The sequence below is a fragment of the Manduca sexta genome, chromosome 17 (genome assembly GCF_014839805.1).
Source record: "Manduca sexta isolate Smith_Timp_Sample1 chromosome 17, JHU_Msex_v1.0, whole genome shotgun sequence".
Taxonomy (NCBI): Eukaryota; Metazoa; Arthropoda; class Insecta; order Lepidoptera; family Sphingidae; genus Manduca; species Manduca sexta.
In genome coordinates this window covers 1,256,838-1,280,884 of record NC_051131.1, presented here as the reverse complement: position 1 = coordinate 1,280,884, position 24,047 = coordinate 1,256,838, and the positions used below count along the sequence as shown (strand labels likewise).

Sequence of the window (24,047 nt, the reverse complement as noted above, 5' to 3'; positions counted from 1 at the left end):
CCTATTGAATATAGCGTGATGATATATAGCCTATAGCTCTCCACTAACAAAGGGCTATCCAACGCAAAAAGAATTTTTCAGTTTGGACCGGTAGTTCCTGAGATTAGCCATTACTGCCCCGCTCCTATTGGGTATAGCGGGATGCTATATAGCCTATAGCACTCCACGAATAAAGGGCTATCCAACGCAAAAAGAATTTTTCAGTTTGGACCGGTAGTTCCTGAGATTAGCCATTACTGCCCCGCTCCTATTGGGTATAGCGTGATGATATATAGCCTATAGCACTCCACGAACAAAGGGCTATCCAACGCAAAAAGAATTTTTCAGTTTGGACCGGTAGTTCCTGAGATTAGCCATTACTGCCCCGCTCCTATTGGGTATAGCGTGATGATATATAGCCTATAGCACTCCACGAACAAAGGGCTATCCAACGCAAAAAGAATTTTTCAGTTTGGACCGGTAGTTCCTGAGATTAGCGCGTTCAAACAAACAAACAAACAAACAAACAAACAAACTCTTCAGCTTTATATAATAGTATAGATATAGATAAAAATGAATCCCTATTTCCCTTGGTCACGCCATCACGCGTGAACGGCTTGACCGATGTCACTATTTATTTTTGTCGTGGTGTTTGTTATTGTCAGGAGAAGGTTCTTATGAAAAAAAAATCAAAAAAATGCGCAGAAAATTAGAAAATTTAAGAAAACAAAAATATTAATTTTATATAACTGTCAATTGTTTGAAATAACTGTCAGCGATTGACAGAATGCGCGCTGCAAATTCATAGTTAAGACGGGACAACGTCTGTCGAGTCAACTAGTATGGTGATAAAAATGTCATGGTTAGGGATATTTTAACGAAAACATGGAATATATAAAAACATTTTATTAAAAATCTGTATAAAATATAACAATATATCAAAAATATAAAATCACAATCACCTCTATAAAAATAAACCTTATTGCACTTACGATATACCCTCTCCACAATATACAGACGATTAAATATCATTTAGGTTCCTTCTCGAATGCGTATCAAAAAAGGCTTATAATCACATTTAACATATAAAAAATACGTCATAAAATTGTCTGAAATATTTTAATTTAAAATTCGTATGATGGGTAAACTTGTTGTATTCTATCCTAATTATTTTATTATCTTTTAAATGATACGGGGAGGAGTTAAATTGATTAAGTATATGCAGGTCATACCCGAATAACATTTGTAAATAGTAAATAGCCTTAAATTAAAAATAACTACATAGATACAGTATTTGAAATCTTTTTGGCCAATCTTAGGATATTTAGAAGTGAGGTACAATTTTAATAATTAATTATTTTAATTATTGTCAAATAAAAAGGATGACAGGCGGTATAGAGTGTGAAGAAACCGGCCAAATAGATTGAGAGTATTTTGTAAAAAAATGCAATGTCAAAATCAACATGGCGGAAAATACTATGACGTGAAGTTGCATACGATTTGCAACCTAAATTGGTTGCTTGACAGTTCATTATTATATTTGAGTTCACACGTTTTACTTTAAAACGCTAATGCTGTGGCGTGTTTACACAGGTGGTTAGAGCTTCAGACGGAACCTCACCATTTACAGCCGTGTTCAATAAACGTTCCCAATCTCAACCATCAATCCGATTCCGAAAATGAACCAATCAAAATAACTGATTTGTCAGAATGTCAAAAAACTATGTTCTGATTGGTCCATTTTCGCTATCCAAAAAGCAATCGGGATCGTTTTACTCAATGGTGGTTAGTCGGTATAGCCGGTATCTACTGTATTTACTAATTATACCTTATTATTTATTGTATTTTGATCGTGTTCGTTAATTATCACGTGTTTATAGTTTAGCGGGTACGTAGGAGCGCCAGTGGACGACGTCCCTCCACCAGGATGGCCGCGACATGCTCTCCGGGTACGACATTATGTTGTTCTGGATGTGTTTGTACGCCTGAAAGAATGGATTATTTTGAGCTGTCATGCCTTATCGATATACAGTATGTAAAAAAAACTGTATCCAATCAGTGATAGTATTTTACGTGTCGATATTTAGTTCTGTTTATGTCAAGTATTAGGGTTATTGACAACTTGTTTTAGAATATATTTATCAAAAATATATATCATTCGGAAATCTAACAGGAAACGAATTTAAAAATCCATGCAATAAGTTATAAAGTGGCAAATTTTGTGGCCTGAATACCTGTCAAATAGCAGTAAGAGCAAACTGTGACGTCACCAAGTGTCACCGACTATAATGCTGCATGCGCGAAAAATATTCTACGGTTCGAGTAACTTATTGTAAAGTGTCATTTGCAACAAAATAAGTATGTGGTTTCATTTACAAAGGAAATGTCAAAATTGCTGGTGGTAAGATATATTTTATATCCGCCCGGATAGCGACCACAATACACAAGGTGTTAAAACCCGCCATAGTGGCCCACGTAAGTCGCATTCCGGGATCAGCCTGTATATATTCGGTTCCAACAGGCCGGTATAATTATATCGACTGCCGAGGGTTAAATCAATAATCATCTCTCGTTAGTCGACAAATTATTCGATCTGACCACACTTACCATCAGGTGCAATGTAATCATTTTTCTATGCATGTATAAAACAAAAATAACAATACACACCTCTCCATCAGACCTGCCCAGCACGGACTTGATGCAGAAGTCCGGAGGAGCTATCGAGTCGACGAGCGACACCGCGTGCGGCGCGATGTCGGCGCAGAGCTGCACGATGCCGTCGCGGAGCAAGAGACCCTGCTCCCCGGAGAAATATCCACCCTGGGGGAAAAAAAGATAAAATAAATTGTAGGAGCGGTTCTGGAGTAAGGGATGATTCCAATAGAAATTAAACGTATAGCGTCATACACTAATGTTAGAAAATGGCTATGAGATAAAAATAAATATATATATTTAATAACAATATTATAAAAGAATGGACAATTGATGACGAAAAATAAAGCCCGGAGTTTCTTTCTGCCTTTCTTCTTCGGGTAGTCATCGCTTAGGTAGTTAGTGAAAGGCTGGTAGATTAGCTAGGTTAGGGCTTTTATTGTCCTCACCGGTGAGGATCGCGACGCGTTTCTCCCTTATTACTTATTCAAAAATACATACATACATCATTTTATTTCTTCTTCCCTGCCAGCCCGAGCTGGCTTCTTTGTTTACTAAGTATATTTTTCATTTATTTTATTTTCAATATAGATTGTCTTTATTTATATAAGCTAATCTAATTAAGTAATAATTAAATGTTTTCATGTACCTTGACTTATCATAAGTGCAACCATGTTCGCCTACGTGATGAATAAAGCATTTTTTTTTTTATTTTTTTTTTATTTTTAATACATTTAAATCTTTGTGAAAAGTGTATGCAAAATAGTGAACAATTTCAGACAAGATTTTACTAAGTATATATTGAATTTGATTTCACTTACTATGTACAGTGTAGCCAAGTGCTTCTCCAACAGGAACGCTCCGTACAACGACACCAGTTTCAGCAGTATGTTCCGACACGCGGCGTCTTCAAACTTCGCGGACGTTTCGTAGAAGTGATTCAGAATGTAGTTCTGGAAAAAATGGTTATTGTTAACTACTGCTGGTAACATTCTGCTGGTGGTAGGACATATTTTATATCCGCCTGGATTTCGAACATCGTACACAAGGTGTTAAAACTCCCCACTGTGACCCACGTAAGTGTGTCGCGTTTCGGGATCAGCCGGCCGTCTTCGTGTCGTTATATTTGTTACGCATTGATCTCTCGATCAATCACAAACATAAAAAATGAACAACATCGACATACGATTTGCGTCTTATGAGGGGCTGAATGTATTTTGATAAGATTTTGTTACGTATGCAAACTGAGATACTGCTATCTGGAATGCTGGCACTACTGACTTGGAGTATTCGTTAAAATATTTGCGCTATTTGGATAAAGCAATATCGATTTTGTGTTCTTTATGTAGTAAGTTAATATACCTTTGGACTCATATACGCCAGGTGTCGTTCAATAATAGACTCTAAATTATATTATATATATAGCTTTTGCTAGCGCCGCCGGCCACATAAACTGTTTTTTTTTTTTTGGAACAAACGAGCAATGAGTAGGTCACTGGTTAAGCCTCTGCCTACCCCTTCAGGGATAAAGAACTGATGTCAATGGATTTTTTATTATATAGGGACCGCGAGCATATGGTCCACCTGATGGTCAGTGACCACCGTCGCCAATGAACAAGTTGTAATTATATTACCTCAGCGTATACTAGCGAGAGAGTGATCGCGTTGTACGACTGCGATTCGTTCCTCGCCTCTAGATTGTTCTTGCCCGCGCTCTTCAACTTTGACACCTTCTCGTAAGTCATCTTCAACACGAACGTCGTCAGCCACTTGTACGTTTGTATTAGGTCTAGAAAGTGATTAATAATTTAATAATTGGGATAAATTGTTCACTCAGGTGGTTATACACCTACCCAAAATTTCCTAATGGTATAGGCACTGTTTATTGATATGCGCATTTACGATTATACAAAAAAAAAACTACTACTAACCCCATCTGTTCTTGCAATATGTAATCCAGTTCTCCTTAAAATAACAATGAACTTCACCAATTTTTTTTGTCATCATTGAGATCCTAATATGGGACCAATCGAGATTTAACACCCTTTTTAATCTGGATCTCATGAGCTTAAAATAAATTATTTCTTACCTTGCTACGAAATTAAATATTCACCATGTTCTGATAATATATGGAACTAATTCCTTGTATTAAGTTAAAAACAAAAAGCAAAGATGCCGCCCGAAGGCAGGCTTACTTTTTTCCTGGTCAGACCATACAATACTCACTTTTCGGCTCAATCATATCCCCAACAGTGTTCCACGGGCACCTCTCCTTCAACAGCTGATCGGCATTATGCAGGAACTTCAGCGTGCCGAGCGGCGTGATGTGCTCGGCGCCGTGTCTCCGCGGCCACACGCCGAGGAGCCAGTTGCTCGTCTGCTGCACGAGCAAGCCGTTCTCCCCCTCGTACGTGCAGTTCGCGTCGTTGTCGTTACGTAGATCGCCGAGGCATGCCGCTGCGGAGGTTAAACAAGGAATATTAATAAGACATACATATTTGTTAACATTAAAAAAAAAAAAACTGATTATATCGCGTTTTTATAATTTAATTTTCTTAGATTTTGTAGCCTTCGAAACGTCGGGAGAAAATTAAAATATAAAAACCGCGACAAAACCCCAAAAATTGTTTAATTTTAATGTCTTACATTCACTTAAACATAAGAAATCATCAAGACTTATTTGATCAAATTTTTAACTGAGGAAGAGTATTATTTTTAGTTTCAATTGACAAATGTGTGACTAAGTTAACTGCAGTCCCACTATGAATTTAGTCCCTATCGTATAGTCAACGTAATCGTTTCCCTATATTACTGTATTAGATCCATGATCATTTCGACGCAGTACGTTCTTGTATGGAAATTTGAACAGCGCCTCGGTGTAGATTTTTGGAACTAAAATACGGCGTGAACATGGCACGCGTGTAAACTTCAAATAGTAAATCACGGAACCATGGTAATGGTTTACTAGGGCTGATAATTCTACCATTCATAATCACATATAATACTATGGGGAACACAGACGTGCTGCCGCTTTTAGGGAAACATATAGGCATTAGGCAATACCCATATGTCACCATAGAGTAAGTAATATACTACATAAGAGTTGTTTATTTTTCTTTCAAATAAATTATGACTAAAGTCTGGTCATGTACTTTGATATTATTGTTCACTGGGTTTTAATCGCGTTGATGGCAGTAAGATATAAAGTATCAGTGGATATTTTTGGACTGATTTGATTTTATCGATAGTGGTTACAGTTATGGCGGGCGTGTCCGTTGCGGTAGTGTGTGGTTGGTGGTACTGCTGGATGGGCGTTACCTTTGAGGTAGCCGTGTCCGCCGCAGGCCTCGCGGCAGTTCTGTATGGCGTCGCGCGCCGCCCAGCCCAGCAGCGGCTTGGCGCCCGACGACAGCGCGTGCAGCTCCATGCCGCGCGCCGCTGCCGAGGGGTCCTCCACTCCTGGGGGACACACAACAAGTCTTCAAATTACCAATAAAACTTGCAAGTTTTATAACCAAGTCTGTTTAGAAATTGTATGCCTTTTACCAGGATATATCGACAGTGGGCAGGCTAATTGACTTAAACGACATTTATTAAATTTGGCTTTACTTCGCTTAACATCAGGTGTGCTGTTGAGTTTTGTACATATTTGAAATCAGCATATTTTTCTTCATTTTTTGAACCGGTAAAAAATAAAAAAAAATCCCTAGAATCAATTCGTCTGACAACCGTCAACATGTAAAATCATTGGGCACGGAACTAGTAAACATATTAGCGAATCTCACCCATCATGTTGTTGATTGTGATGGTGACGTGCAGCTCGCCAAGCCACACGGAGAACAACTTCATGGCGTAGGTGGTGGCCAGGTGTGGCAGCAGCTTGAGTTGCTGAACATACAAACATACATTTTATAAATATAGGTGTTGTGGTGTAGGGTTCGATCCCCGGGTCCGGCAGTTGTATTGGGTTTTACTGCTCCGTATCAGCACGGAAACTGGAATATAGTAGGAAATGCATTTACGACCTAATTAAATTTAATTTAGAACACCTTGTTTATTTGTCTCCATCTATTTCTATAAACATGTTTCATGTTTGCACCAAAATACGTAAAGCGAATATATATTGTATTGTACCTATACGAACTACATTAAATATTTCAATTAATCCGTGAAAACAACTAAAACTTGCCGGAGGCAGGCCGCTTTTGACAAGTCCGCCTGGAAATCTTTATGGTAGGCCTATGTTCAGCAGTGGACTTCATATGGCTGTTGATGATGACGGTGATGATGATGTTCATGATGAAGACGGTGATGATGTTGGAGATGACGCTGAGGATGATGACGGTGATGATGATGATGATGGTGATAATGATGATGATGATGATGATAACGATGATAATGATGATGATGACGATGGTGATAATGATACTGATGATGATTATAAAATTATACTTACTTGTTACTAATCTGTACACTTTATCGTTATAATAAAAAAACTATACTGACCTGCTGCTGATACTCCAAGACGGGCATCTCCTCAGCAGCATTCTCTGGGCCGAATTGCTTCCTCACTGCCGAATATCTGATGGCTATCACGATCGCTTTCACCAAATAGTTGGTCGATATAGACGTGATGTGAACTCTACCACCTGGTGACAAGGTACAAAATTATTTGTTACACGATTTTTACTATCGAAGGGTGGGCAGATGTGGAAGTGTATCATTAGTCATTATATCTGTGGCAAGTAATGATACGTAGTCTTGGTGAGGTAATTGTATTGCATACACAGGAGTGTATGAGATTTGCTAAAGTTTCATTAAAATCCGTTCATTATTTTTTTTGAAAGAGCAACAAACATACATACATCCATTCTCATACACTTTCGCATTTATAATATTAGTAGGATATACTAATATTAAAAATAAAAAAAACTTAATAAATACTACTACTCAAAATTGAGATTAGGCGTTTATGGAACACGCAAACACACAAGTCATCATTATAGTATTAGGTTCAACAAGTAATGGTAATAAAAAGGTTATCCAGATATATTAACACATTGAATTCCACCATAGATATCAACATCCTCCAAAAACAAGCAGCAATCCATACGTCTATTATATTGAGCAGAGTGTTAGGGGACACGTTTTTCGTACACGGGGAACAACAGGGAGACTGAATCACCTCTTCCCTGAAGGTATCAGGGCGGGCGGTCAGTAAACCCGAGCAAAAAAGCTCGAGCCAAAGAAAACTCTGTTGAAGTAGGATACAATATAGTACATTATGTTTGTTTATGTAGTCTTCTAACACAGGCATTCTTATGCCTAAAAGGAGGCTACCACGCCTAGATAATAAGAAAAATCTGTAAAAGTAAATAAAGATATTTTTTTTTTATTTTTTTTTTTTTTTATGTTTCAATCGACTAATAAATCGTTTTCCTTTCTTTCTTACCTGACAATATCCCCAAGGAGGCGCCGAACCTCTTCTTAGGGTCTCTGATGGGCGAGCGGTAGTCGCCGTTGTCGTCGACGCCGCCGAGCTTGTCCAGCGCCGCGGCTTTGGGCACAGCGTAGTTGTTGAACATTACGAACCTGCAAATGTATTAACAATCATGAAATGAAATGATTTATTTGAATCTGTAAAATGTTATACATTATTTAGATTCCGTCAATATTAACTCTACCACCAGTTCGGAAAGCAGTTTTCACCAGAGAAGAATGGGCAAAAAACTCTGGTGTTGCTCTTTTCAATCAGTTTAGGGTAAAGACTAATCACACATATAAAGCATATCTTTGCCTTTTTAAGTTACTGAAGTGTTAGTGTTATCCCACCCACATGTCCAAGCCGGAAATTGAAGATATTTAGCGGAAACAGTTCTAGAATGGCATTTAATAATAATTGTGCTTATCAATCGAGCTTCTGGACAATGAGTTGAAAAAACCCAAAAACACTTTATCAAACCCGAGAACCGAACTCGAGACCTTGGCACGCTCTGCCACCCAACTAAGCCGCTTATGTCTAATCATGGATTCCACACATTTTCTTACTTTAAACCTACCCTAAAAAAAGAAGTTCACAATTCGACAGATTATTTCTACATTCATTTTAAAAATACAATTTATACAAAACAGATTTTCAACTCACCCATTATCAACGCCATTAAGTCCAATCTTCTCCCCAATATCCCCCACGATGACGCCAGGGTACGGCTTCAAAGTCTTCGGGTCCCGGATCGGTATGACGAACGAGTGGAGGCCGTGGTTCGTCCCCTTGGAGATGAGCATCGCGTAGATTATAGCATGTGTTGCACATTTACCTGTAAATAATTTATTCATGGTACATCTTCACGCAAGCGATTCTATCGATAGCTGCGATAGCCTAGTTGAGTGTGGAACGGGCTGACGAATGTCCGCAGGTTCCAATCCCTAGGGTACACACGTCTGACTTTTCTAAAAAAATATGTGTGTATTCTTTGTGAATTATCGCTTGCTTTAACGGTGAAGGAAAACATCGTGAGGAAACCTGCATATCTGAAAAATTCTCTATTAGGAATTTTCGAGGGTGCGTGAAGTCTACCAACACGCACTAGGCCAGCGTGGTGGACTAAGGCCTATTCCCTCTCAGTAGTAGAGGAGGCCCGTGCCCAACAGTAGGACAGTATATAATACAGGGCTGATATTATTATTATTATTTACATCTTCACGCGAAGTATATCTACTGCTGGAGATACTTTGCGTGAAGACAAGATGATATCGCCACATTACGAATCAGCAGGGCTTAAATACAATTAGACGGGTCAGCATAATTCTGGCTATCATGTCATTACCATTAATTTGGTTGTTAATATATAACTAATAGTTTTTAAATTTTATGGATTCAAATAATACATTCTATTTGATATATTTGGAGTAAGGACTCCACTACACTTACCATTAAGTCCACAATTAACAATCAATTCGTCTGTATAATTTACACTTTTTATTCAAATAAGACTAATTCAATGCCTAGTGCGTATGTTATAGTTCTTAGTAACTAGCAAAGACCTTACCTAACGACCCCACCCAGCACTTAGCCGCCTCAAAATCAGCCGAGTGCATCACAAACTGCCGCGTCTCAGGCACGTAGGTCGCCGTGGTCCTCATTCCTTTAGCATTAGACCCGTGTGACACTTCAGTGAGTGCGAAACATCCTCCGATCTCTCCATTCTCCACAGCCTCTACTATGGGGAGATGGTGGCTTCTCCCGCTACCAGTGAGCATGTTACTGAACATTCTGAACGTGAGGGACACTTTGACTGCCAATGAGCTGTCGAACATAAACATCGCTTCCGTTTCCGCTTGGAATAATCGCGGGTCTTCGGCTATCTGTAATTCGTAAGAAGTTATTGGTATTTCATGCTTTTATTTTATTTTCTTTATTTTTATATACAAAGAGTATAAAGATGGACTTAATGCCGAATGCATTTACTACCAATCAACCTTTAGGTGGTGCACAGACTAAAGAAGATGGCAAAATGTTAAAAAGAAAAATCTTCTTTTAATTTCTTGATGTAATTAATGCATCAACCATTGCTGGCGTATATTTTTCTAATCTAAACCAACAATTAGTTCTTCAGTGCTTTCTTTAGAAACTTTATCAATTAAGATATAATTTTGTTTGACCGACCTGTGTATTTAAGATGTGGCAAAAAAAACGCTTCTCCGTGTCGTTTCATTGAGATTGATTTGAGATTAACATGTGAGTGACGCATTGGCCTAATGAAACACAAGCATCAAAATTAAACGACATCGACTCACGAGTCGCGTTTTTTTTTTTTTTTTTAGAAGGTATATATTAAGGGAGCTGGACTCTAACTTGATTAATTAAGTCCGTAAGCCACTGGTGTAAGTCCCACATTACCCATACATTTTGCTATTCTAAATGACATGGCATAAAGAAAAATCAGCGGCGACAAATCGAAAAAATATAATTTCGTTTCACCTGTTTACTTTACGCAAGCGTGACAATGCGTACGTCGATTATGATAATTAAACAGGAAAGTAACTTCTGCAGTAATGAATAATGATTGATAATTAATTCTTGTATAAGTAAACTATATAATAAGCAGTTAATAACATTGTACAACAAAATATTCCGGAAATCGATTTGTATATCCAGCAAAACTTTTTATAGTTTAATCTGACGATTTGCTCTAGATTGGATCCACTAGAATTGAACCTTACATAGGTTCATGGTTGGTTGTACTAACTAAACCTAAGCTATTCTATCATACCTACGTAAAAAACGTTTGTTGGCCTGACCTAGGGTCATGGCATTAATGAAGTAAATGTAATTCCACATTATATGATATATTGTTAAATCTTGGTTGAGGGGTGTTTAAAGTATAAATATAGCAATATAGTCCCTATAAATGTCAATATGTAAATAACCATTTAAAAGCGATTAACAGCAAACAAGAAGGTTGAGGCTTAAAAAAACCGGGAGGTATGCAGTGTCAACATAAGTACATTCATTTTATTGGCAGGTGGGCCAAATTGGCTTTCTTATTAAGACATAATATAAATGTAGCTAGTCTACATAGCATATTATATGAAACAGTCAGAAAAATATACAAGTCATAGGTATTATTTTAATTAATGCATTGATTGCAACCAACAAAATCGTAAACCGTTAATGCTCATTCAAATTCCAACTGGCCTTTGTTCTCAGCCTGTCAATTAAATTATGGAAATTAACATTGACTATACAGCTACCAAGCATTACCAACAATAATTATAGTGGTAATGATTTCTATGACGGGTGATTAGGGAATTAAACTATTAAGTTAAAGTTAAATAAATAGTCGTAACTAAATATATCCTAGTTTAATAATTAAATGCATAATATTTCGACATTGTCATGTCAGCAGCTGTTTGTACTTTCTTCCTATTTGTTATAATATGTAATATACTTTCGTGTATTTTAGTTATACAAATAAAATATTATATTATACATTTCAGTAAAGGCGAATGCGGAAATCTGTCCGAATCTAAAAGGATGTGTTAGGCTCCGTGACCTTATTCATAATTTACGAATATTCTTAGACATCATTCCAATTGATTTAAAAGTTTAGTTCTGTCTACAGCATTATATTCATAAAATATTTTTCGATATTATTAACATTCATTTGATGGAATTCCATTTGAGGGGACATAAACAAAAAATCTTTATTTTGATTCAAATTATTTTATCCTCAGTCTTATCAATTACATTTGTATTTTTATAATACCAATTACATTTGTTTTATGGTAAGATTGCAGGATGTGCACCAATCTGGTAAGTGTAATTAATGACAGTCTATTGACTATATTATTAAAATGAATTGTATTAATAAAACATACCCTTTCTAAAGGCAAGAACTTCTCATTAAATATGGTGTACATTCGTTTTACTGCAATATGTCTTTCCTCGTCGAGTGTAGGGGTCACTTCTGAATGCTGGAACAGTGGGTGGCTCTCCATGAAATTCCATATTTGTTTCTGTACAACAAATAATACTTATAAGTTCACAAAATACACCATAGGTGAAACTCTTTGCTGTTCTTGTTGTAGATGCAGTATGACTATCATATTATGGCCAAGGATTCAAATGAAAGGATCAGTCTGAGACATTGGGTTTTCCTGCTTAAAATTTTTTATTTGGTGAACATATATATTGTAGAAATAAAAAAATATATAATACATATATCATACATACAGCCCAGAATGTGGAATTTGCAGCTTATAATGTGATAGGTTTGTCTACTATCACCTCATGGGATTACACACACATGGCTAAAGGTCAACTGTTGCACCTCTGCCTACCCTTTCGGAGAGACAGGCATGATTCAAAGTGTATTAAAAACTCATGAAAATAAAGCAAATTAAGTCTTAACCTTGCTTATTTTGCAACTACTTTAAATTCATTTTTTTGGTTATTATACCACAATGTATCACAAAAAATATGACAGTTCATTGTAGTTTGTCTGAGAAACAATAGTTGCTACCTAAAAATCCTGCTTTGTTCCTTAGTCATACCTCCATTACTATTGTTTTAAATTAACATGTGCAAACTAAACAAAGTCATCTCTTTTAAAAAGCTAAGTATAAAAATTTTTAGGAAACAAGATATGGCAAATGACATTGAGACAACTAGACTATCTATCTACTATCGGTATATCTAGACAATCGGTGTCAGTTTAGCAACCAAATGGAAAGTTATGCAAATAAATTATTTCATTTTATTACTTTACACTCATAATGACGGTAATTCCTGTTCAAAACGAAGTCATTAATATTGATACACAATTGAACATAAAGCTTAATGTAAATCGCAGTAAATACTGGTAATATTCAAAGAATAATTGTAGCTTTTGGACTTGGATTATTATTTTAAAATAAAAGTCAGTTTTATTTACCATTACAAGTAGTAGCAATTGAATTTCATTATTTAATTTAATATATTTAATTTCTCAACTAAATGTATAAATTTAAGGAATAAATTGCTTACCACCAGATATAGAATGGAATTAAAACATTTTCTAAATTAGAAACCAAGTAAAATTCCGTTATTAACAAAAAAAAATTGAAACTTCATTATCGTAATGTATTTTTTAATTACACTTACCTTTAATTTAATAGTGTTTAAAGTCTCATAAACAAGTTTTAATCGTCGCCAGTCGAATGATGCTTTTTGTCTGTATTTATCTAAAGGTCCCGATGGCAAATCCGGGAATAATTCCTTTAATTGCTCGTCCGTTACCCTCTGTGCAGGTTCCATCGTAACACTGTACTGACTACTGACCAGTTCTGATGGTTAGTACTGAACTTTGTCCTTTGCCTGAAGTGATAAACAAAACAGTTTATGACGCAACAATAAAAAGTTATCATATTATCGCGAAATATTATCTAAAGATTATTTTGCGTTTTATACCGGACGCGTACCTATTCTGATTAAAAATGTACTCAAACTTTTCCGCGACACGACGTAAACATAGTATTATTCCGGTAATTGAAGGAGAGCACGAAAGTTAAAAGTTTGATTTGTTATTAAAACATTCGCGATATATACAGAATTATAGAGCTTATTGCTAGGTCGTAATGTCCACTTTCGATTAGAATAACATATTGATGACATTGAGAAACTTCTAATTATTTTTTTATTATCTGTACTTTGCAGAGACTGGCAGAGACAAACAAATTTTGTCAGCTCTCACCAGTATTGCCAACACTTTTTTTGCCGGAACCACAAAAAATGACCGTTTTGTAAAATAAAATCTCACAAACAGATGTCTTTGAAATTTCATTATTAACTCAAGGTCCATTTTCGTCATATTAAATTTTAAAGGCCGAAATATCCATGATTATTAATTATTTTTACGTTTTTCTTTCAACTGCGAGAACTAATCACTAACTAGACGTGAATTTAAATTCTTTACTTGCCAATACTTGTTTAGTTACCCAGATTAAAGGTGAAACAAAATGTATGAAAATGGACCTTGAGGTATCGCCTTAATTACAATAAGCTCGTTTAAAAGTAATATCCTAATATTTAATATACATAAATTACTTCGGTTAAAATTTTTATCGCATCAAAAACTGTTTTTGACCATATCCTCCAGTTAAAAATACGGTGAGCTTTGCCCAAGTTGCCATTCTCATTCGAGGTGTTGATATTTTGAGCAACTGCCTAATTTATCTCTTTCTTACACGCAGTAAAATTGAAATGCTATCACTTCAATTCGGACCAGTGCAGCGTCTGTATTTAATATCAATATGTCAATTGTCAATTTCAAATGTCATAACAAAAGTTGAGTCAAGTTACGAGAAAAGTTTTTGTAAGTTTCTTTTACCGGTAAAGTGATATAGTAAAACGCTTAGGAGTAATGCATCTCAGTAAGTATTAATATACAAATTTTCTTTGTAATTATTTCATAATATATTATATCATAAAAAATATTTGGGGCCGGTAAGTAAAGCTTACTGCAACAAATATTTTGTTATCATAACTACGTGATTTTGAAAATAAGAAATGTTGATTTAATTCATGTAACTTCTATATTTATAGTTTATAGTCGAATTATTTGTTTTAATCAGTGAATGTATAATTTTGATCTATAAGTAAATAATCTCAAGGCAGTTAAGTACTTTGTAAGTATATTGTTATATGTTTATTGATATGAGATTTAGTTATTCGTCATTTACTCAAATTTATATTGAAACTTTTGTATTTTGTTGATGTATGTCCTAGATTAACATACAGGGTATCTTATTTTCCGCAAAAGCACACAGTCACACATTAATTATTCTACTTTTTACGCAGCAACAAATTAGTAATACACTGTTAATAAATCAAACTTTAATTTTTTTTTATAACTTCATAAAATTAAATTAAAATTAGAAACTCACTGTATAATATTTAATTATTGTTAAAAAATATTATATATTCTGCCAAATAAATGAAATCATGAAAAACAAAGCTAGTTATAGAACATAGCTAGTTCTAGTACATCACTTTGTTAATATATATCATTTTGTAAGTGTTGGGCAAGTTAGTGATTGTTTAGTTCTATTTTTTATTATTCTTTGAATGAAGAGACAAGCTTTCTGTTCGTCTGATGGTAAGTAATACAAAACATAAGCAGTAGAAACACCGTCCAACACCTTGAATTACAAAGTATGTTTTGGTATTCCACTGCACTCATCATCCTGAGACATGATCTTGGCCAGTATAAGTCTATACTGCTGCTTGGCAGAAATAGACATTGCGTTGGTACCTACCCAGGTGGATTCCCATGTATGAGAGACCTACCACCAGAGACAAAAGTCAAAGTCAGTTAGTTGAGTTGTAAATTCAATTGAGTCAAAAATATATGCATTTTACATGTAATGTATATAAAATGGTTACCATATATGTAGATTGTTCTGAAATATAGTTTAGTTGTGACAAAATATAAAACTGCACTTCCATTCATAAATTATGAAAAATAAGGGGGAAACATGCCAAAACAGCCAGTCTATAATAATTGTAATAACTACACTTTATACTTCAATAGACAATGCATGTTAAGTATCAAAACCTACCTTTGAATATCCCACTTCATTACATTATGTGATATTCTACTGCATTTGCCCACACCTCTCAGATGTTATCTAAAGTGAGTGTCCTTTTTTTTGACTAATCGGTTATTATTAAATTAATTCAAATATTATGCAACAACTATTCAATAATTATTAAAACAATACTATTTATTTTACCCTCCCATGACCAAAAAATTTTTAATTCTTAATATTATTAGTTCTGAGATAATAAACTCAGTAGAATTAATAGCGTATTAATTGGAATTTAAATGCAAAGCAATAATTTTGTACACAAAATGCCCATAAATAATAGTAACAGTATCCAGAACATAAAAATTTTAAATATTGGCTGGCATTTTCATCACCATAAGACATGTTTTTAACCATCTTCAACAGGAGGTTACTCAATATGTTGTTTACAATTAACTTGATTGGACTGTCAATGGTTAAAATATGGTTCAAAACTTCAATTGTGTAGCAGTGATAGTACACAGTTTAACATATTGTTTGCTAAACATATTAATTTCTTTTTAATTTAATTTATGTCAACAATGTTTCATATATTATATGACCAATTAGGTTATCTTGTCCAGTTTTTTACACTATGTAAACTAATTCGTTTGTGAGATAATCATGTGCTCTGGTTTTTAATGAAATCAGTTGGTTCAATTTGGTTGTAAAATTTTAATTTTATTTATGGATACTTGAGTCAATAGTTTCGACCTCATGCTGTACAGACACTCACGCATTTATGCCTGGGGATAGACAGAAGCGTTACTTCTACACTAACTTTTCGCTATGTGTGTTCCATCTCCTTGATGTGATAGAGGATGGGAGGATATTTCCATATCAGGCATAATAGGGGACCGGACAAATTTTCAGAAGGTGTTTTAAATTGATCATTGTGGATATAAATAGCCAAGAAAAATGGTATTTTGCACAAATAAAGCTTAAAAAGTACATAAAACCATGACTAAATGTTAAATAGCTATAATTCCCGCGCAAACGCTACATTATGTCATTTCGTCTCGTGTGACGTCATACGTGGATAAAGCAACTTGACAAGTCTTGTCATTTGAACAGTGATTCAATAATGCCAGATTAGGGTCATTTACCCTAGATTTAGGGTAAAACTGAATCAGCAGGGTATTTTTTTATGGTAATTTTTGGGGTAATTCTACGAGTTAAGGTATTAAAGCTATTGTTTCACGGTATTGTAATAAATATTGAACTTAGAGAAAGATGTTTCCTACAAAAATTGTAGGCCATGAAACAATTATAATTTTTATTCAATACAATTTTCGTGTACAGCTAGTTGTTCCTAATAAAATGAGATAATTAAATTAATAATTATTGAAGTGGAAGTGAAGAAAGAAGTGGCGTCTGCATAGATAAGGATATAGAAAAAAAGTACCGAATTATTTATGATTGGTTTAAGGGTAAAATTTTAAATTCCAAATAATCCTGGGGTAAAGAGAAATTATGATCTGGCAACACTGCATAGACCGTGTTAATCTCAGGCAATCTCAGGTTACTGTGTAACAACCAGAATTCTAAATAAATAAATATTCTATTCCATATCATGTGGCAGCTAAAACATAAATAAATACATCTCATAACCATAACCTCCCTGGGTGTACAAATGATTTAATTAATTGAAATATTCCTCGATTTATTTAAAACCGTAACACTATTTTTTATTTACTTACATCAAAGTGATCCTCACAGAACTAAATCGGTGAGTCTGCAGACATTCCGTCGTAGGTTCGTCTTGCTAACTGCAACCACTTTATTCGTATATCTGTTTTTCGTGGTACATCAATAAATAATTTGTTTGGTAAAGATAAAGAAGTATTATTACATTCAGGTACGACGCACCAACGATATTTTTTGCGGTCCATTATGATTAACGATTAAACAATCTGTAAACGTTAAGCTGGAAGATAGTAACTAAATGGTAATACCTGTCGGGTCCCCTATTATAGATGCTGTGCTGATAATGAATAGAAAAACCCAATAATGCTACGCCTGTCCCGGGATTCGAACCCGAGATCTCATCATGGTATTTTACGATGGCTACACACTTGTATCGCTGCAAAAAGTCGCCGTGGGCTTCTTTCGTTACATACAGTGTGCACTATTTCAGCAGTGATTTTATACTTTCATGGACACTAGTTACTGTTTATTATAAATTTTATAAACACTGAAAATTAAATTAAGTTTTTCTATATGAAGTTTATTTTTATATTTTTTAGTAGGTGTGTTAGAAAACGAGTAAAAATAAGAAAGGAAGACAGGTACGATATTCGAATTCCGATATTCCGAGGAATATCATCGCAATTTATTTCAAGAATATGTTCATTTTATAGTAAACGTTTGTTTTGTGTATTTTTATGGATATTGTGACTTAAGACTGCACACGGGCATGATTCCATTATATCGTGTATAGAAAAAGGGTAGGAAGATAAATTGAATTCATTTCTAACATATTTACATTTATTTTTTGAATTGTTATATCCGTTTAGTAAATACGAAATTCTTAAAAATCTTTTCATTACATAATAAACGCATGATAACAGAAGTTTAGTAATAACTAACAGGGCGGTTGACGTCAACTTATACCTAGTCTTGCCATAAATATTGTAATAAAGAAAAAAGAAAATTGTTAACTGCAAATAACATTTATTACTTTTACAGTGTGTCAGTTTAATACATAAATATAAAACAATTAAAAATATAAAAAGCTTATTCGAAGTGGTCTCCATTGGCTGCAATACAGTCCTTTAAACGATGAGGCCAGTTATCAATAGAAGCACGCACTCTTTCCATGGGAAAATTCTTCACTGCCAATCGTATAGATTGTTTTAGGGACTCCAAATTATCATGGCGTTTAGAGCAAGCTGTACTCTCTAAAACTGACCACAAATCATAATCCAGCGGATTAAGATCGGGACTAGACGACGGCCAGTCTTCAGCTCTGATGAAGTCCGAAACGTTCGATTCCAACCAAGACTGCGTGGACCGAGCTTTATGACCCGGCGCCGAGTCTTGCTGGAAGGACCATACTTGGTTATTGAACATGGTGATGTTAAGGGGCTTAACTACCTTCTCAAGAATGGTATCTTGATACACTTGTGCCGATGTTTTGATACCTTTTTCACAAAAAATATGGCTCAGTCACTCCTTCATAGCTAACACCCCACCAAACCATCACTGAAGTCGGATAATGTCCACGTTGCACTCTGTCGACTAATTGGGAAGCTTCCTTAGAGCTTTGAGCATAAATACGGTCATTTTGTTTGTTAAAATGTTGCTCAATTGTAAAAATTTTCTCATCCGTAAACAAAATTTTTCTGTGACCTCCCTTTGCGTACCGCTTCAGTAGTTGTTTCGATTTTACCACCCTATTCTTCTTTAAATTATCAGTTAAGAAATGGCCAGTGCGTCTCTTATAGGCTGCAAGTCCTAAGTCATCTTTTAAAATACGCGACATGGTTCTAGGTGCTATCTTCATTTCCCGAGATAAAATCTTTTGCTTTCGGACAGGATTTCTTCGAATTCTTTCCCTTACTGCTTTGACCACCTTTTTCGTACGAACACTACGTGGACGGCCAGATCTTTTCTGTCACAAACAGAGGAGGTCTCATTGTACCTATTAATAGCCCGGTACACAAACATTTTACTAATACCAAGTGTATGGAGAGTTTTAAAAATTGCATTTGGCTCCATACCTACTTTGTGTAATGCTATCACAGCGATTCGGTTCTCTTTATCACCCCACACCATTTTAATATCGCAAAATATTTTACAATGTATTGGCGCCAAAATGAGAAAACACAATGAACAATCGTATAAAAATGACAGATTCGAAATTCAAATGTAATATTTTTTTATAATTAAGTGTAACAGTATTTATGGCCAGACTAAGTATATTAACGTCCTTTTCACTTCACGGTGCAATCGTGCTGATGGGCCGCTCGGCCTGACAGTCTGCGGACTCGATCGTGGATACGACTTGAATTGCATGAGGTTTTATTCTAGTTTTTGAATGCAATGACCTGACTCGATCGGTGGGATATTATAGTTAGAGAAATAGGTACATGATATGTGAATAATTCAAGGCTGGTTCTGATATTGAAAGGTTTCAGTTTCCGATATTCGCAATAAATGTTTTTTTTTTGTAATTTAGGTCCTTAGGTTTTGCTTCTTTGTATCGTGTAAGATCATTTGATTGCAGGTATATTTCCGTAGGTAAATGGACGAATTGTGTGTTTATGCATTTGACATAAATACACAATACAAAATATTTTGTTATGTTACACGTAGTACTCTTAATTTAATATTCTGTGATATTCAATTTAATAAATAGGAACCCGTTTAAACATTAATATCATAATATTAAAAAGCATACCTACACGTCTAACATACTACAGCTATTCAACTACCATTTTGTAAAGGAGAAAACGAAATATTTTAAATTTATAAACTTTTTTTTATTTATAAGAAACATTGCTCTATGTTTGCTTTATGTAAATACGCATTCTACCCGCTGTATAATAAAGCCAACATTTTACTCCAAAAAAGCAAAAAAAATACAGAATTTTTCAAATATAAAAGCGAAACTATAAAACTCCAAAAACCACCGCACTCGCACCAAACAATTTGCGAGAATACTCATTCCGCTCCACCAATCCACGATTTAAAATTCCACGAATTGACGTTAAAACAACCCGCAGTTTTAAACTGGGGTCCGTTAGGTAGCCATCTCGTAAAATATTTCGTTCGTCGAAGGACCCGGCTTTATTTTACAGCTCCGACGTGCATGGAAAAATCTCACAATTCCTTTTGAATGTGCTCCACAGAAGCCAAGGATCGTGGATGTTTTACGGCAAAGGGCTTCGTAAATGTGTAAGGAGAATAAATAAATAAATTCACAGCATATTCCAAACATACTATGCATGGCATTAGGCAGCAATTTGACATTTTCTCCTCCTCCTTATCATCAGCTAAAGTTAAAATTAGAAATGCTGTTAGCAGTCGAATTACGTAAACTTGTACCCTTAATCTAACCAAAATATGATATTCTTAATAATTGATTTTGTAAATTTAGCTTATAGGCAACTCTATCACACCTTTTTTGTTATGTTCTTTTTTTTTCTCTCTCTTTTATTTTATGTTTAGTTAAAAGATTCTGAGCCCATATTTATAAGATAATTTATAAAAGTTACTTAAATTTTATTTACGCCGCGTTCACTATTTTAGGACATACATTTATATAAATAAGTAGCGAAAATGTAATTAGAATGAAGTAAAATTGTATTGGCTGATTTGTGAACCAATAATAAAAAATACTAAGACACAAGGTTTGTCGTGGTTATTAAGGAGTCTGAAGGCCTTTGCCCTTATAACACTAGACCTAAAATAAATATACATTGGTATTAAGATAAGTTTAGACTAGCAAATTCTCGCAGCAATATTTTGCGTATGATCTTCCATATGTGTTTACATTAGCGGTTATATTTCAATAAGTTAATAGACATACGACTCGCCGCAAATCCTGCAAACTATAAAATTTGCAATAGTTAGCTTGGCGTGTTTGTCTTCACGGTAAAAATCACTTGCGGAAGTCGACTACTGCAAGTCTTCTTACTAATCAAAAAATTTCCTTAGTTTAAGAATCGATTACAGGTTTTCTTTTTTAACCGACTTCAAAAAAAGGAGGAGGTTATCAATTCGACGTGATTTTTTTTTGTATGTTTGTTACCTCAGAACTCGCTCATTTATGAACCGATTTGGAAAATTCTTTTTTTATTCGAAAGAATTTCTCTCCAGATTGGTCCCATAAATTTTTTTTCAAGATCGCTTCGGTAGTTTGGTTTTAAAATTAAAAAAACTAGAATAATTATGTCGTCCAAGAAAACGAAATCGCGAATTTAGCTTTCCTGTGACGTATTTAGTTATGTTTTTGCATTGAGTTTGGTTGCCTGTACTTCGCACATACTTATACATATAGCATAACATCTTTTCACCGTGTCAGGGATAGGCAGAGGCGTAACATTTCATCGCGATAGTCGTACTGTGTGTGAAACATATCAGTTGTGTTTTTGGGTTGGGTTTAATTGACTCTACTTATTACATACATACATATATATATATATAGCATCACACTTTTCCCCTTTTTAGGGGTAGGCAGAGATGTAACACCACAGCGCAATAGTTATAGTATGATCGAAATATATCAGTTGTGTTTTTGCGTTAGGTTTGCTTGAATCTACTTTTTACATACATATATATAGCATCACACCTTTTCCCCTTTTCAGGGGTAGGCAGAGGTGTAACATTTGAGCGCGATTATCGTACTGCGTGCGAAACACATTAGTTGTGTTTTTGTGTTGGGTTTAGTGGACTCTACTTCTTACATACACACATACATATAGCATCACACCTTTTCCCCTTTTCAGGGGTAGGCAGTGGTGTTACACCACAGCGCGATAGTTGTACTGTGAGCCAAATATATCAGTTGTATTTTTGCGTTAGGTTTCCTCGAATTTACTTCTTACATAAATATTATAGCATCACACCTTTTCCCCGTGTCAGGGGTAGGCAGAGGCGTATAATTTCATCGCGATAGTCGTACTGCGTGCGAAACACATTAGTTGTGTTTTTGCGTTGGGTTTAGTTGACTCCACTTTTTACATACATACATATATGTAGCATCACACCTTTTACCCTTTTCAGGGGTAGGCAGAGGTATTACACCACAGCGCGATAGTTGTACTGTGAGCCAAATATATCAGTTGTGTTTTTGCGTTAGGTTTGCTTGAATCTACTTCTTACATACATATATATAGCATCACGCCTTTTCCGCTTTTCAGGGGTAGGCAGAGGTGTAACTCCTCAGCGCGATAGTCGTACCGTGAGCGAAACACAACTATGCCATTGAGACGGTCTATTTTTTACTAACACAAAAAAGCAAAAAATAAAAATAATTTTAACAAAAAATTAAACCGCCTTCAAAACCACTCAAAACCAAAAAATAATTTCACATAACAAGTATATATTGGATACCAATTTTGGAGTCGATGCCTAATTAAAATTGCTAGTTAAGCTAGATAAATACATTAACGAATATACGAAAACAATGTGTTGCCAGCGTACAAAGTCAGCAAGTCAGATCGTCACTGGAGATAAACACATCGCCGCAGCACAGCAAGTGGAAGCTATTAAGGAAATATTTAAATTTGTGTACTGTACGCTACCCAAATTCTTCCCCTGTTACATATAGCTGGTCAAATGTGGGTGTATTACACTCCCTGCCTCGAAAAAGAGGAAATAAACAGATGTACCACCATACATGTGCTTGGTATTACACCTTTCACTGTGTATGTTGTAGTACACGCAAACCTACTCCTTTTAATTGATTTGAAAGAAATTTAGCTCATAGATGGACTATGCAACAAATATAACTAACTAGCAATTTTAATTAGGCACCGACTCCAAAATTGGTATCCAAAATATTACTTGTTATGTGAAATTATTTTTTGGTTTTGAGTGGTTTTTGAAGGCGGTTTAATTTTTTGTTAAAATTATTTTTATTTTTATAATTCATTGTTCCATTGGACCATTGTCCGTAACGCTTTGAGTACTTCGTGATAACTTTTGTATTGCATTATTTGAATGTAGCAATTACTTAGTTTATTATCATAATTCACACGTATTGGTGGTATGATTCCACTTTAAACTTTACAGTGATTTTTTTTTATTGTTTATAAGTATTCAATAGTCTAGTTTGCGTGAATAACGACAAAAATAAAAATTCTTGTAAATACAAAAAGGCAATTTGTATTACGTAAATATTTATAAAAATCCAGAGTTCAAACAAATCTCTTAAAGCCATTTTTTTATAATTGTCAGTACCTAATACAAATTGAAGTAAAAATGTTTTATTTAATCGCCTTTCCAAAGAGCTATTTATTTTTCCTTCTTTTTAGCAAGATTCCTATAATTATATAGGAACTAAGAACTTTGTTTTGCTTTGTTCTATTTCTTTGTGATTTGTTGGTGAGGTATTGTAAACCTTAGTATCATTACTTTTATGTCTTCGTCAAACAAATGTCCCATGCGATGCAGCTTGTGTAAAACACCAACTTAATTTATTAACGATTTTTTTTATGATTGATGGATTTGAGATCTCATATAGTATATTTGAAAGTGGAGTAAGATTTTAATAGCTGAAGAATGTAAATAGATAGGTCAGCAGATGCAAGAGGTTTCAGTAATCCATCAATGTCTAAACTGTTAGCAATATGGTTAATACA

The 24,047-nt window shown here is 34.8% G+C and overlaps 2 protein-coding genes across 2 annotated transcripts in view; one reads left to right on the top strand and one right to left on the bottom strand.

Annotated features, from left to right (window-relative positions):
- Positions 1 to 870: 870 nt before the first annotated feature.
- Positions 871 to 13,869, bottom strand: LOC115445508 (peroxisomal acyl-coenzyme A oxidase 3). Its single transcript, XM_037439661.1, has 14 exons — positions 13,594 to 13,869; positions 13,277 to 13,489; positions 12,013 to 12,150; positions 9,681 to 9,996; positions 8,777 to 8,948; positions 8,084 to 8,223; positions 7,138 to 7,280; positions 6,417 to 6,519; positions 5,950 to 6,090; positions 4,858 to 5,088; positions 4,266 to 4,420; positions 3,453 to 3,584; positions 2,647 to 2,799; positions 871 to 1,964 (listed from the first exon to the last, which is right to left on the bottom strand). Exons 2-14 carry the CDS (start codon positions 13,427 to 13,429, stop codon positions 1,854 to 1,856), a joined length of 2,088 nt encoding a protein of 695 aa, XP_037295558.1. The 5' UTR covers positions 13,430 to 13,489; positions 13,594 to 13,869; the 3' UTR covers positions 871 to 1,853.
- A 539-nt stretch (positions 13,870 to 14,408) lies between these two features.
- Positions 14,409 to 24,047, top strand: part of LOC115450999 (beta-1,3-glucosyltransferase-like) — a 36,954-nt gene continuing 27,315 nt past the window's right edge. Inside the window, exon 1 of the mRNA XM_037439741.1 lies at positions 14,409 to 14,544. Coding sequence (XP_037295638.1) covers positions 14,535 to 14,544 — 10 coding nt within the window. The 5' untranslated portion in view covers positions 14,409 to 14,534. The remainder of the gene's footprint in view (positions 14,545 to 24,047) is intronic.

Excerpts from the sequence above, each read along its gene's own strand:
- LOC115445508 (XM_037439661.1), bottom strand. The coding sequence starts at position 13,429 with ATGGAACCTGCACAGAGGGTAACGGACGAGCAATTAAAGGAATTATTC. Across the intron at positions 12,151-13,276 it reads TAAACACTATTAAATTAAAG|AAACAAATATGGAATTTCAT; the intron begins GTAAGTGTAATT and ends TTTGTTGTACAG. Across the intron at positions 3,585-4,265 it reads TCTCGCTAGTATACGCTGAG|AACTACATTCTGAATCACTT; the intron begins GTAATATAATTA and ends CATTTTTTCCAG.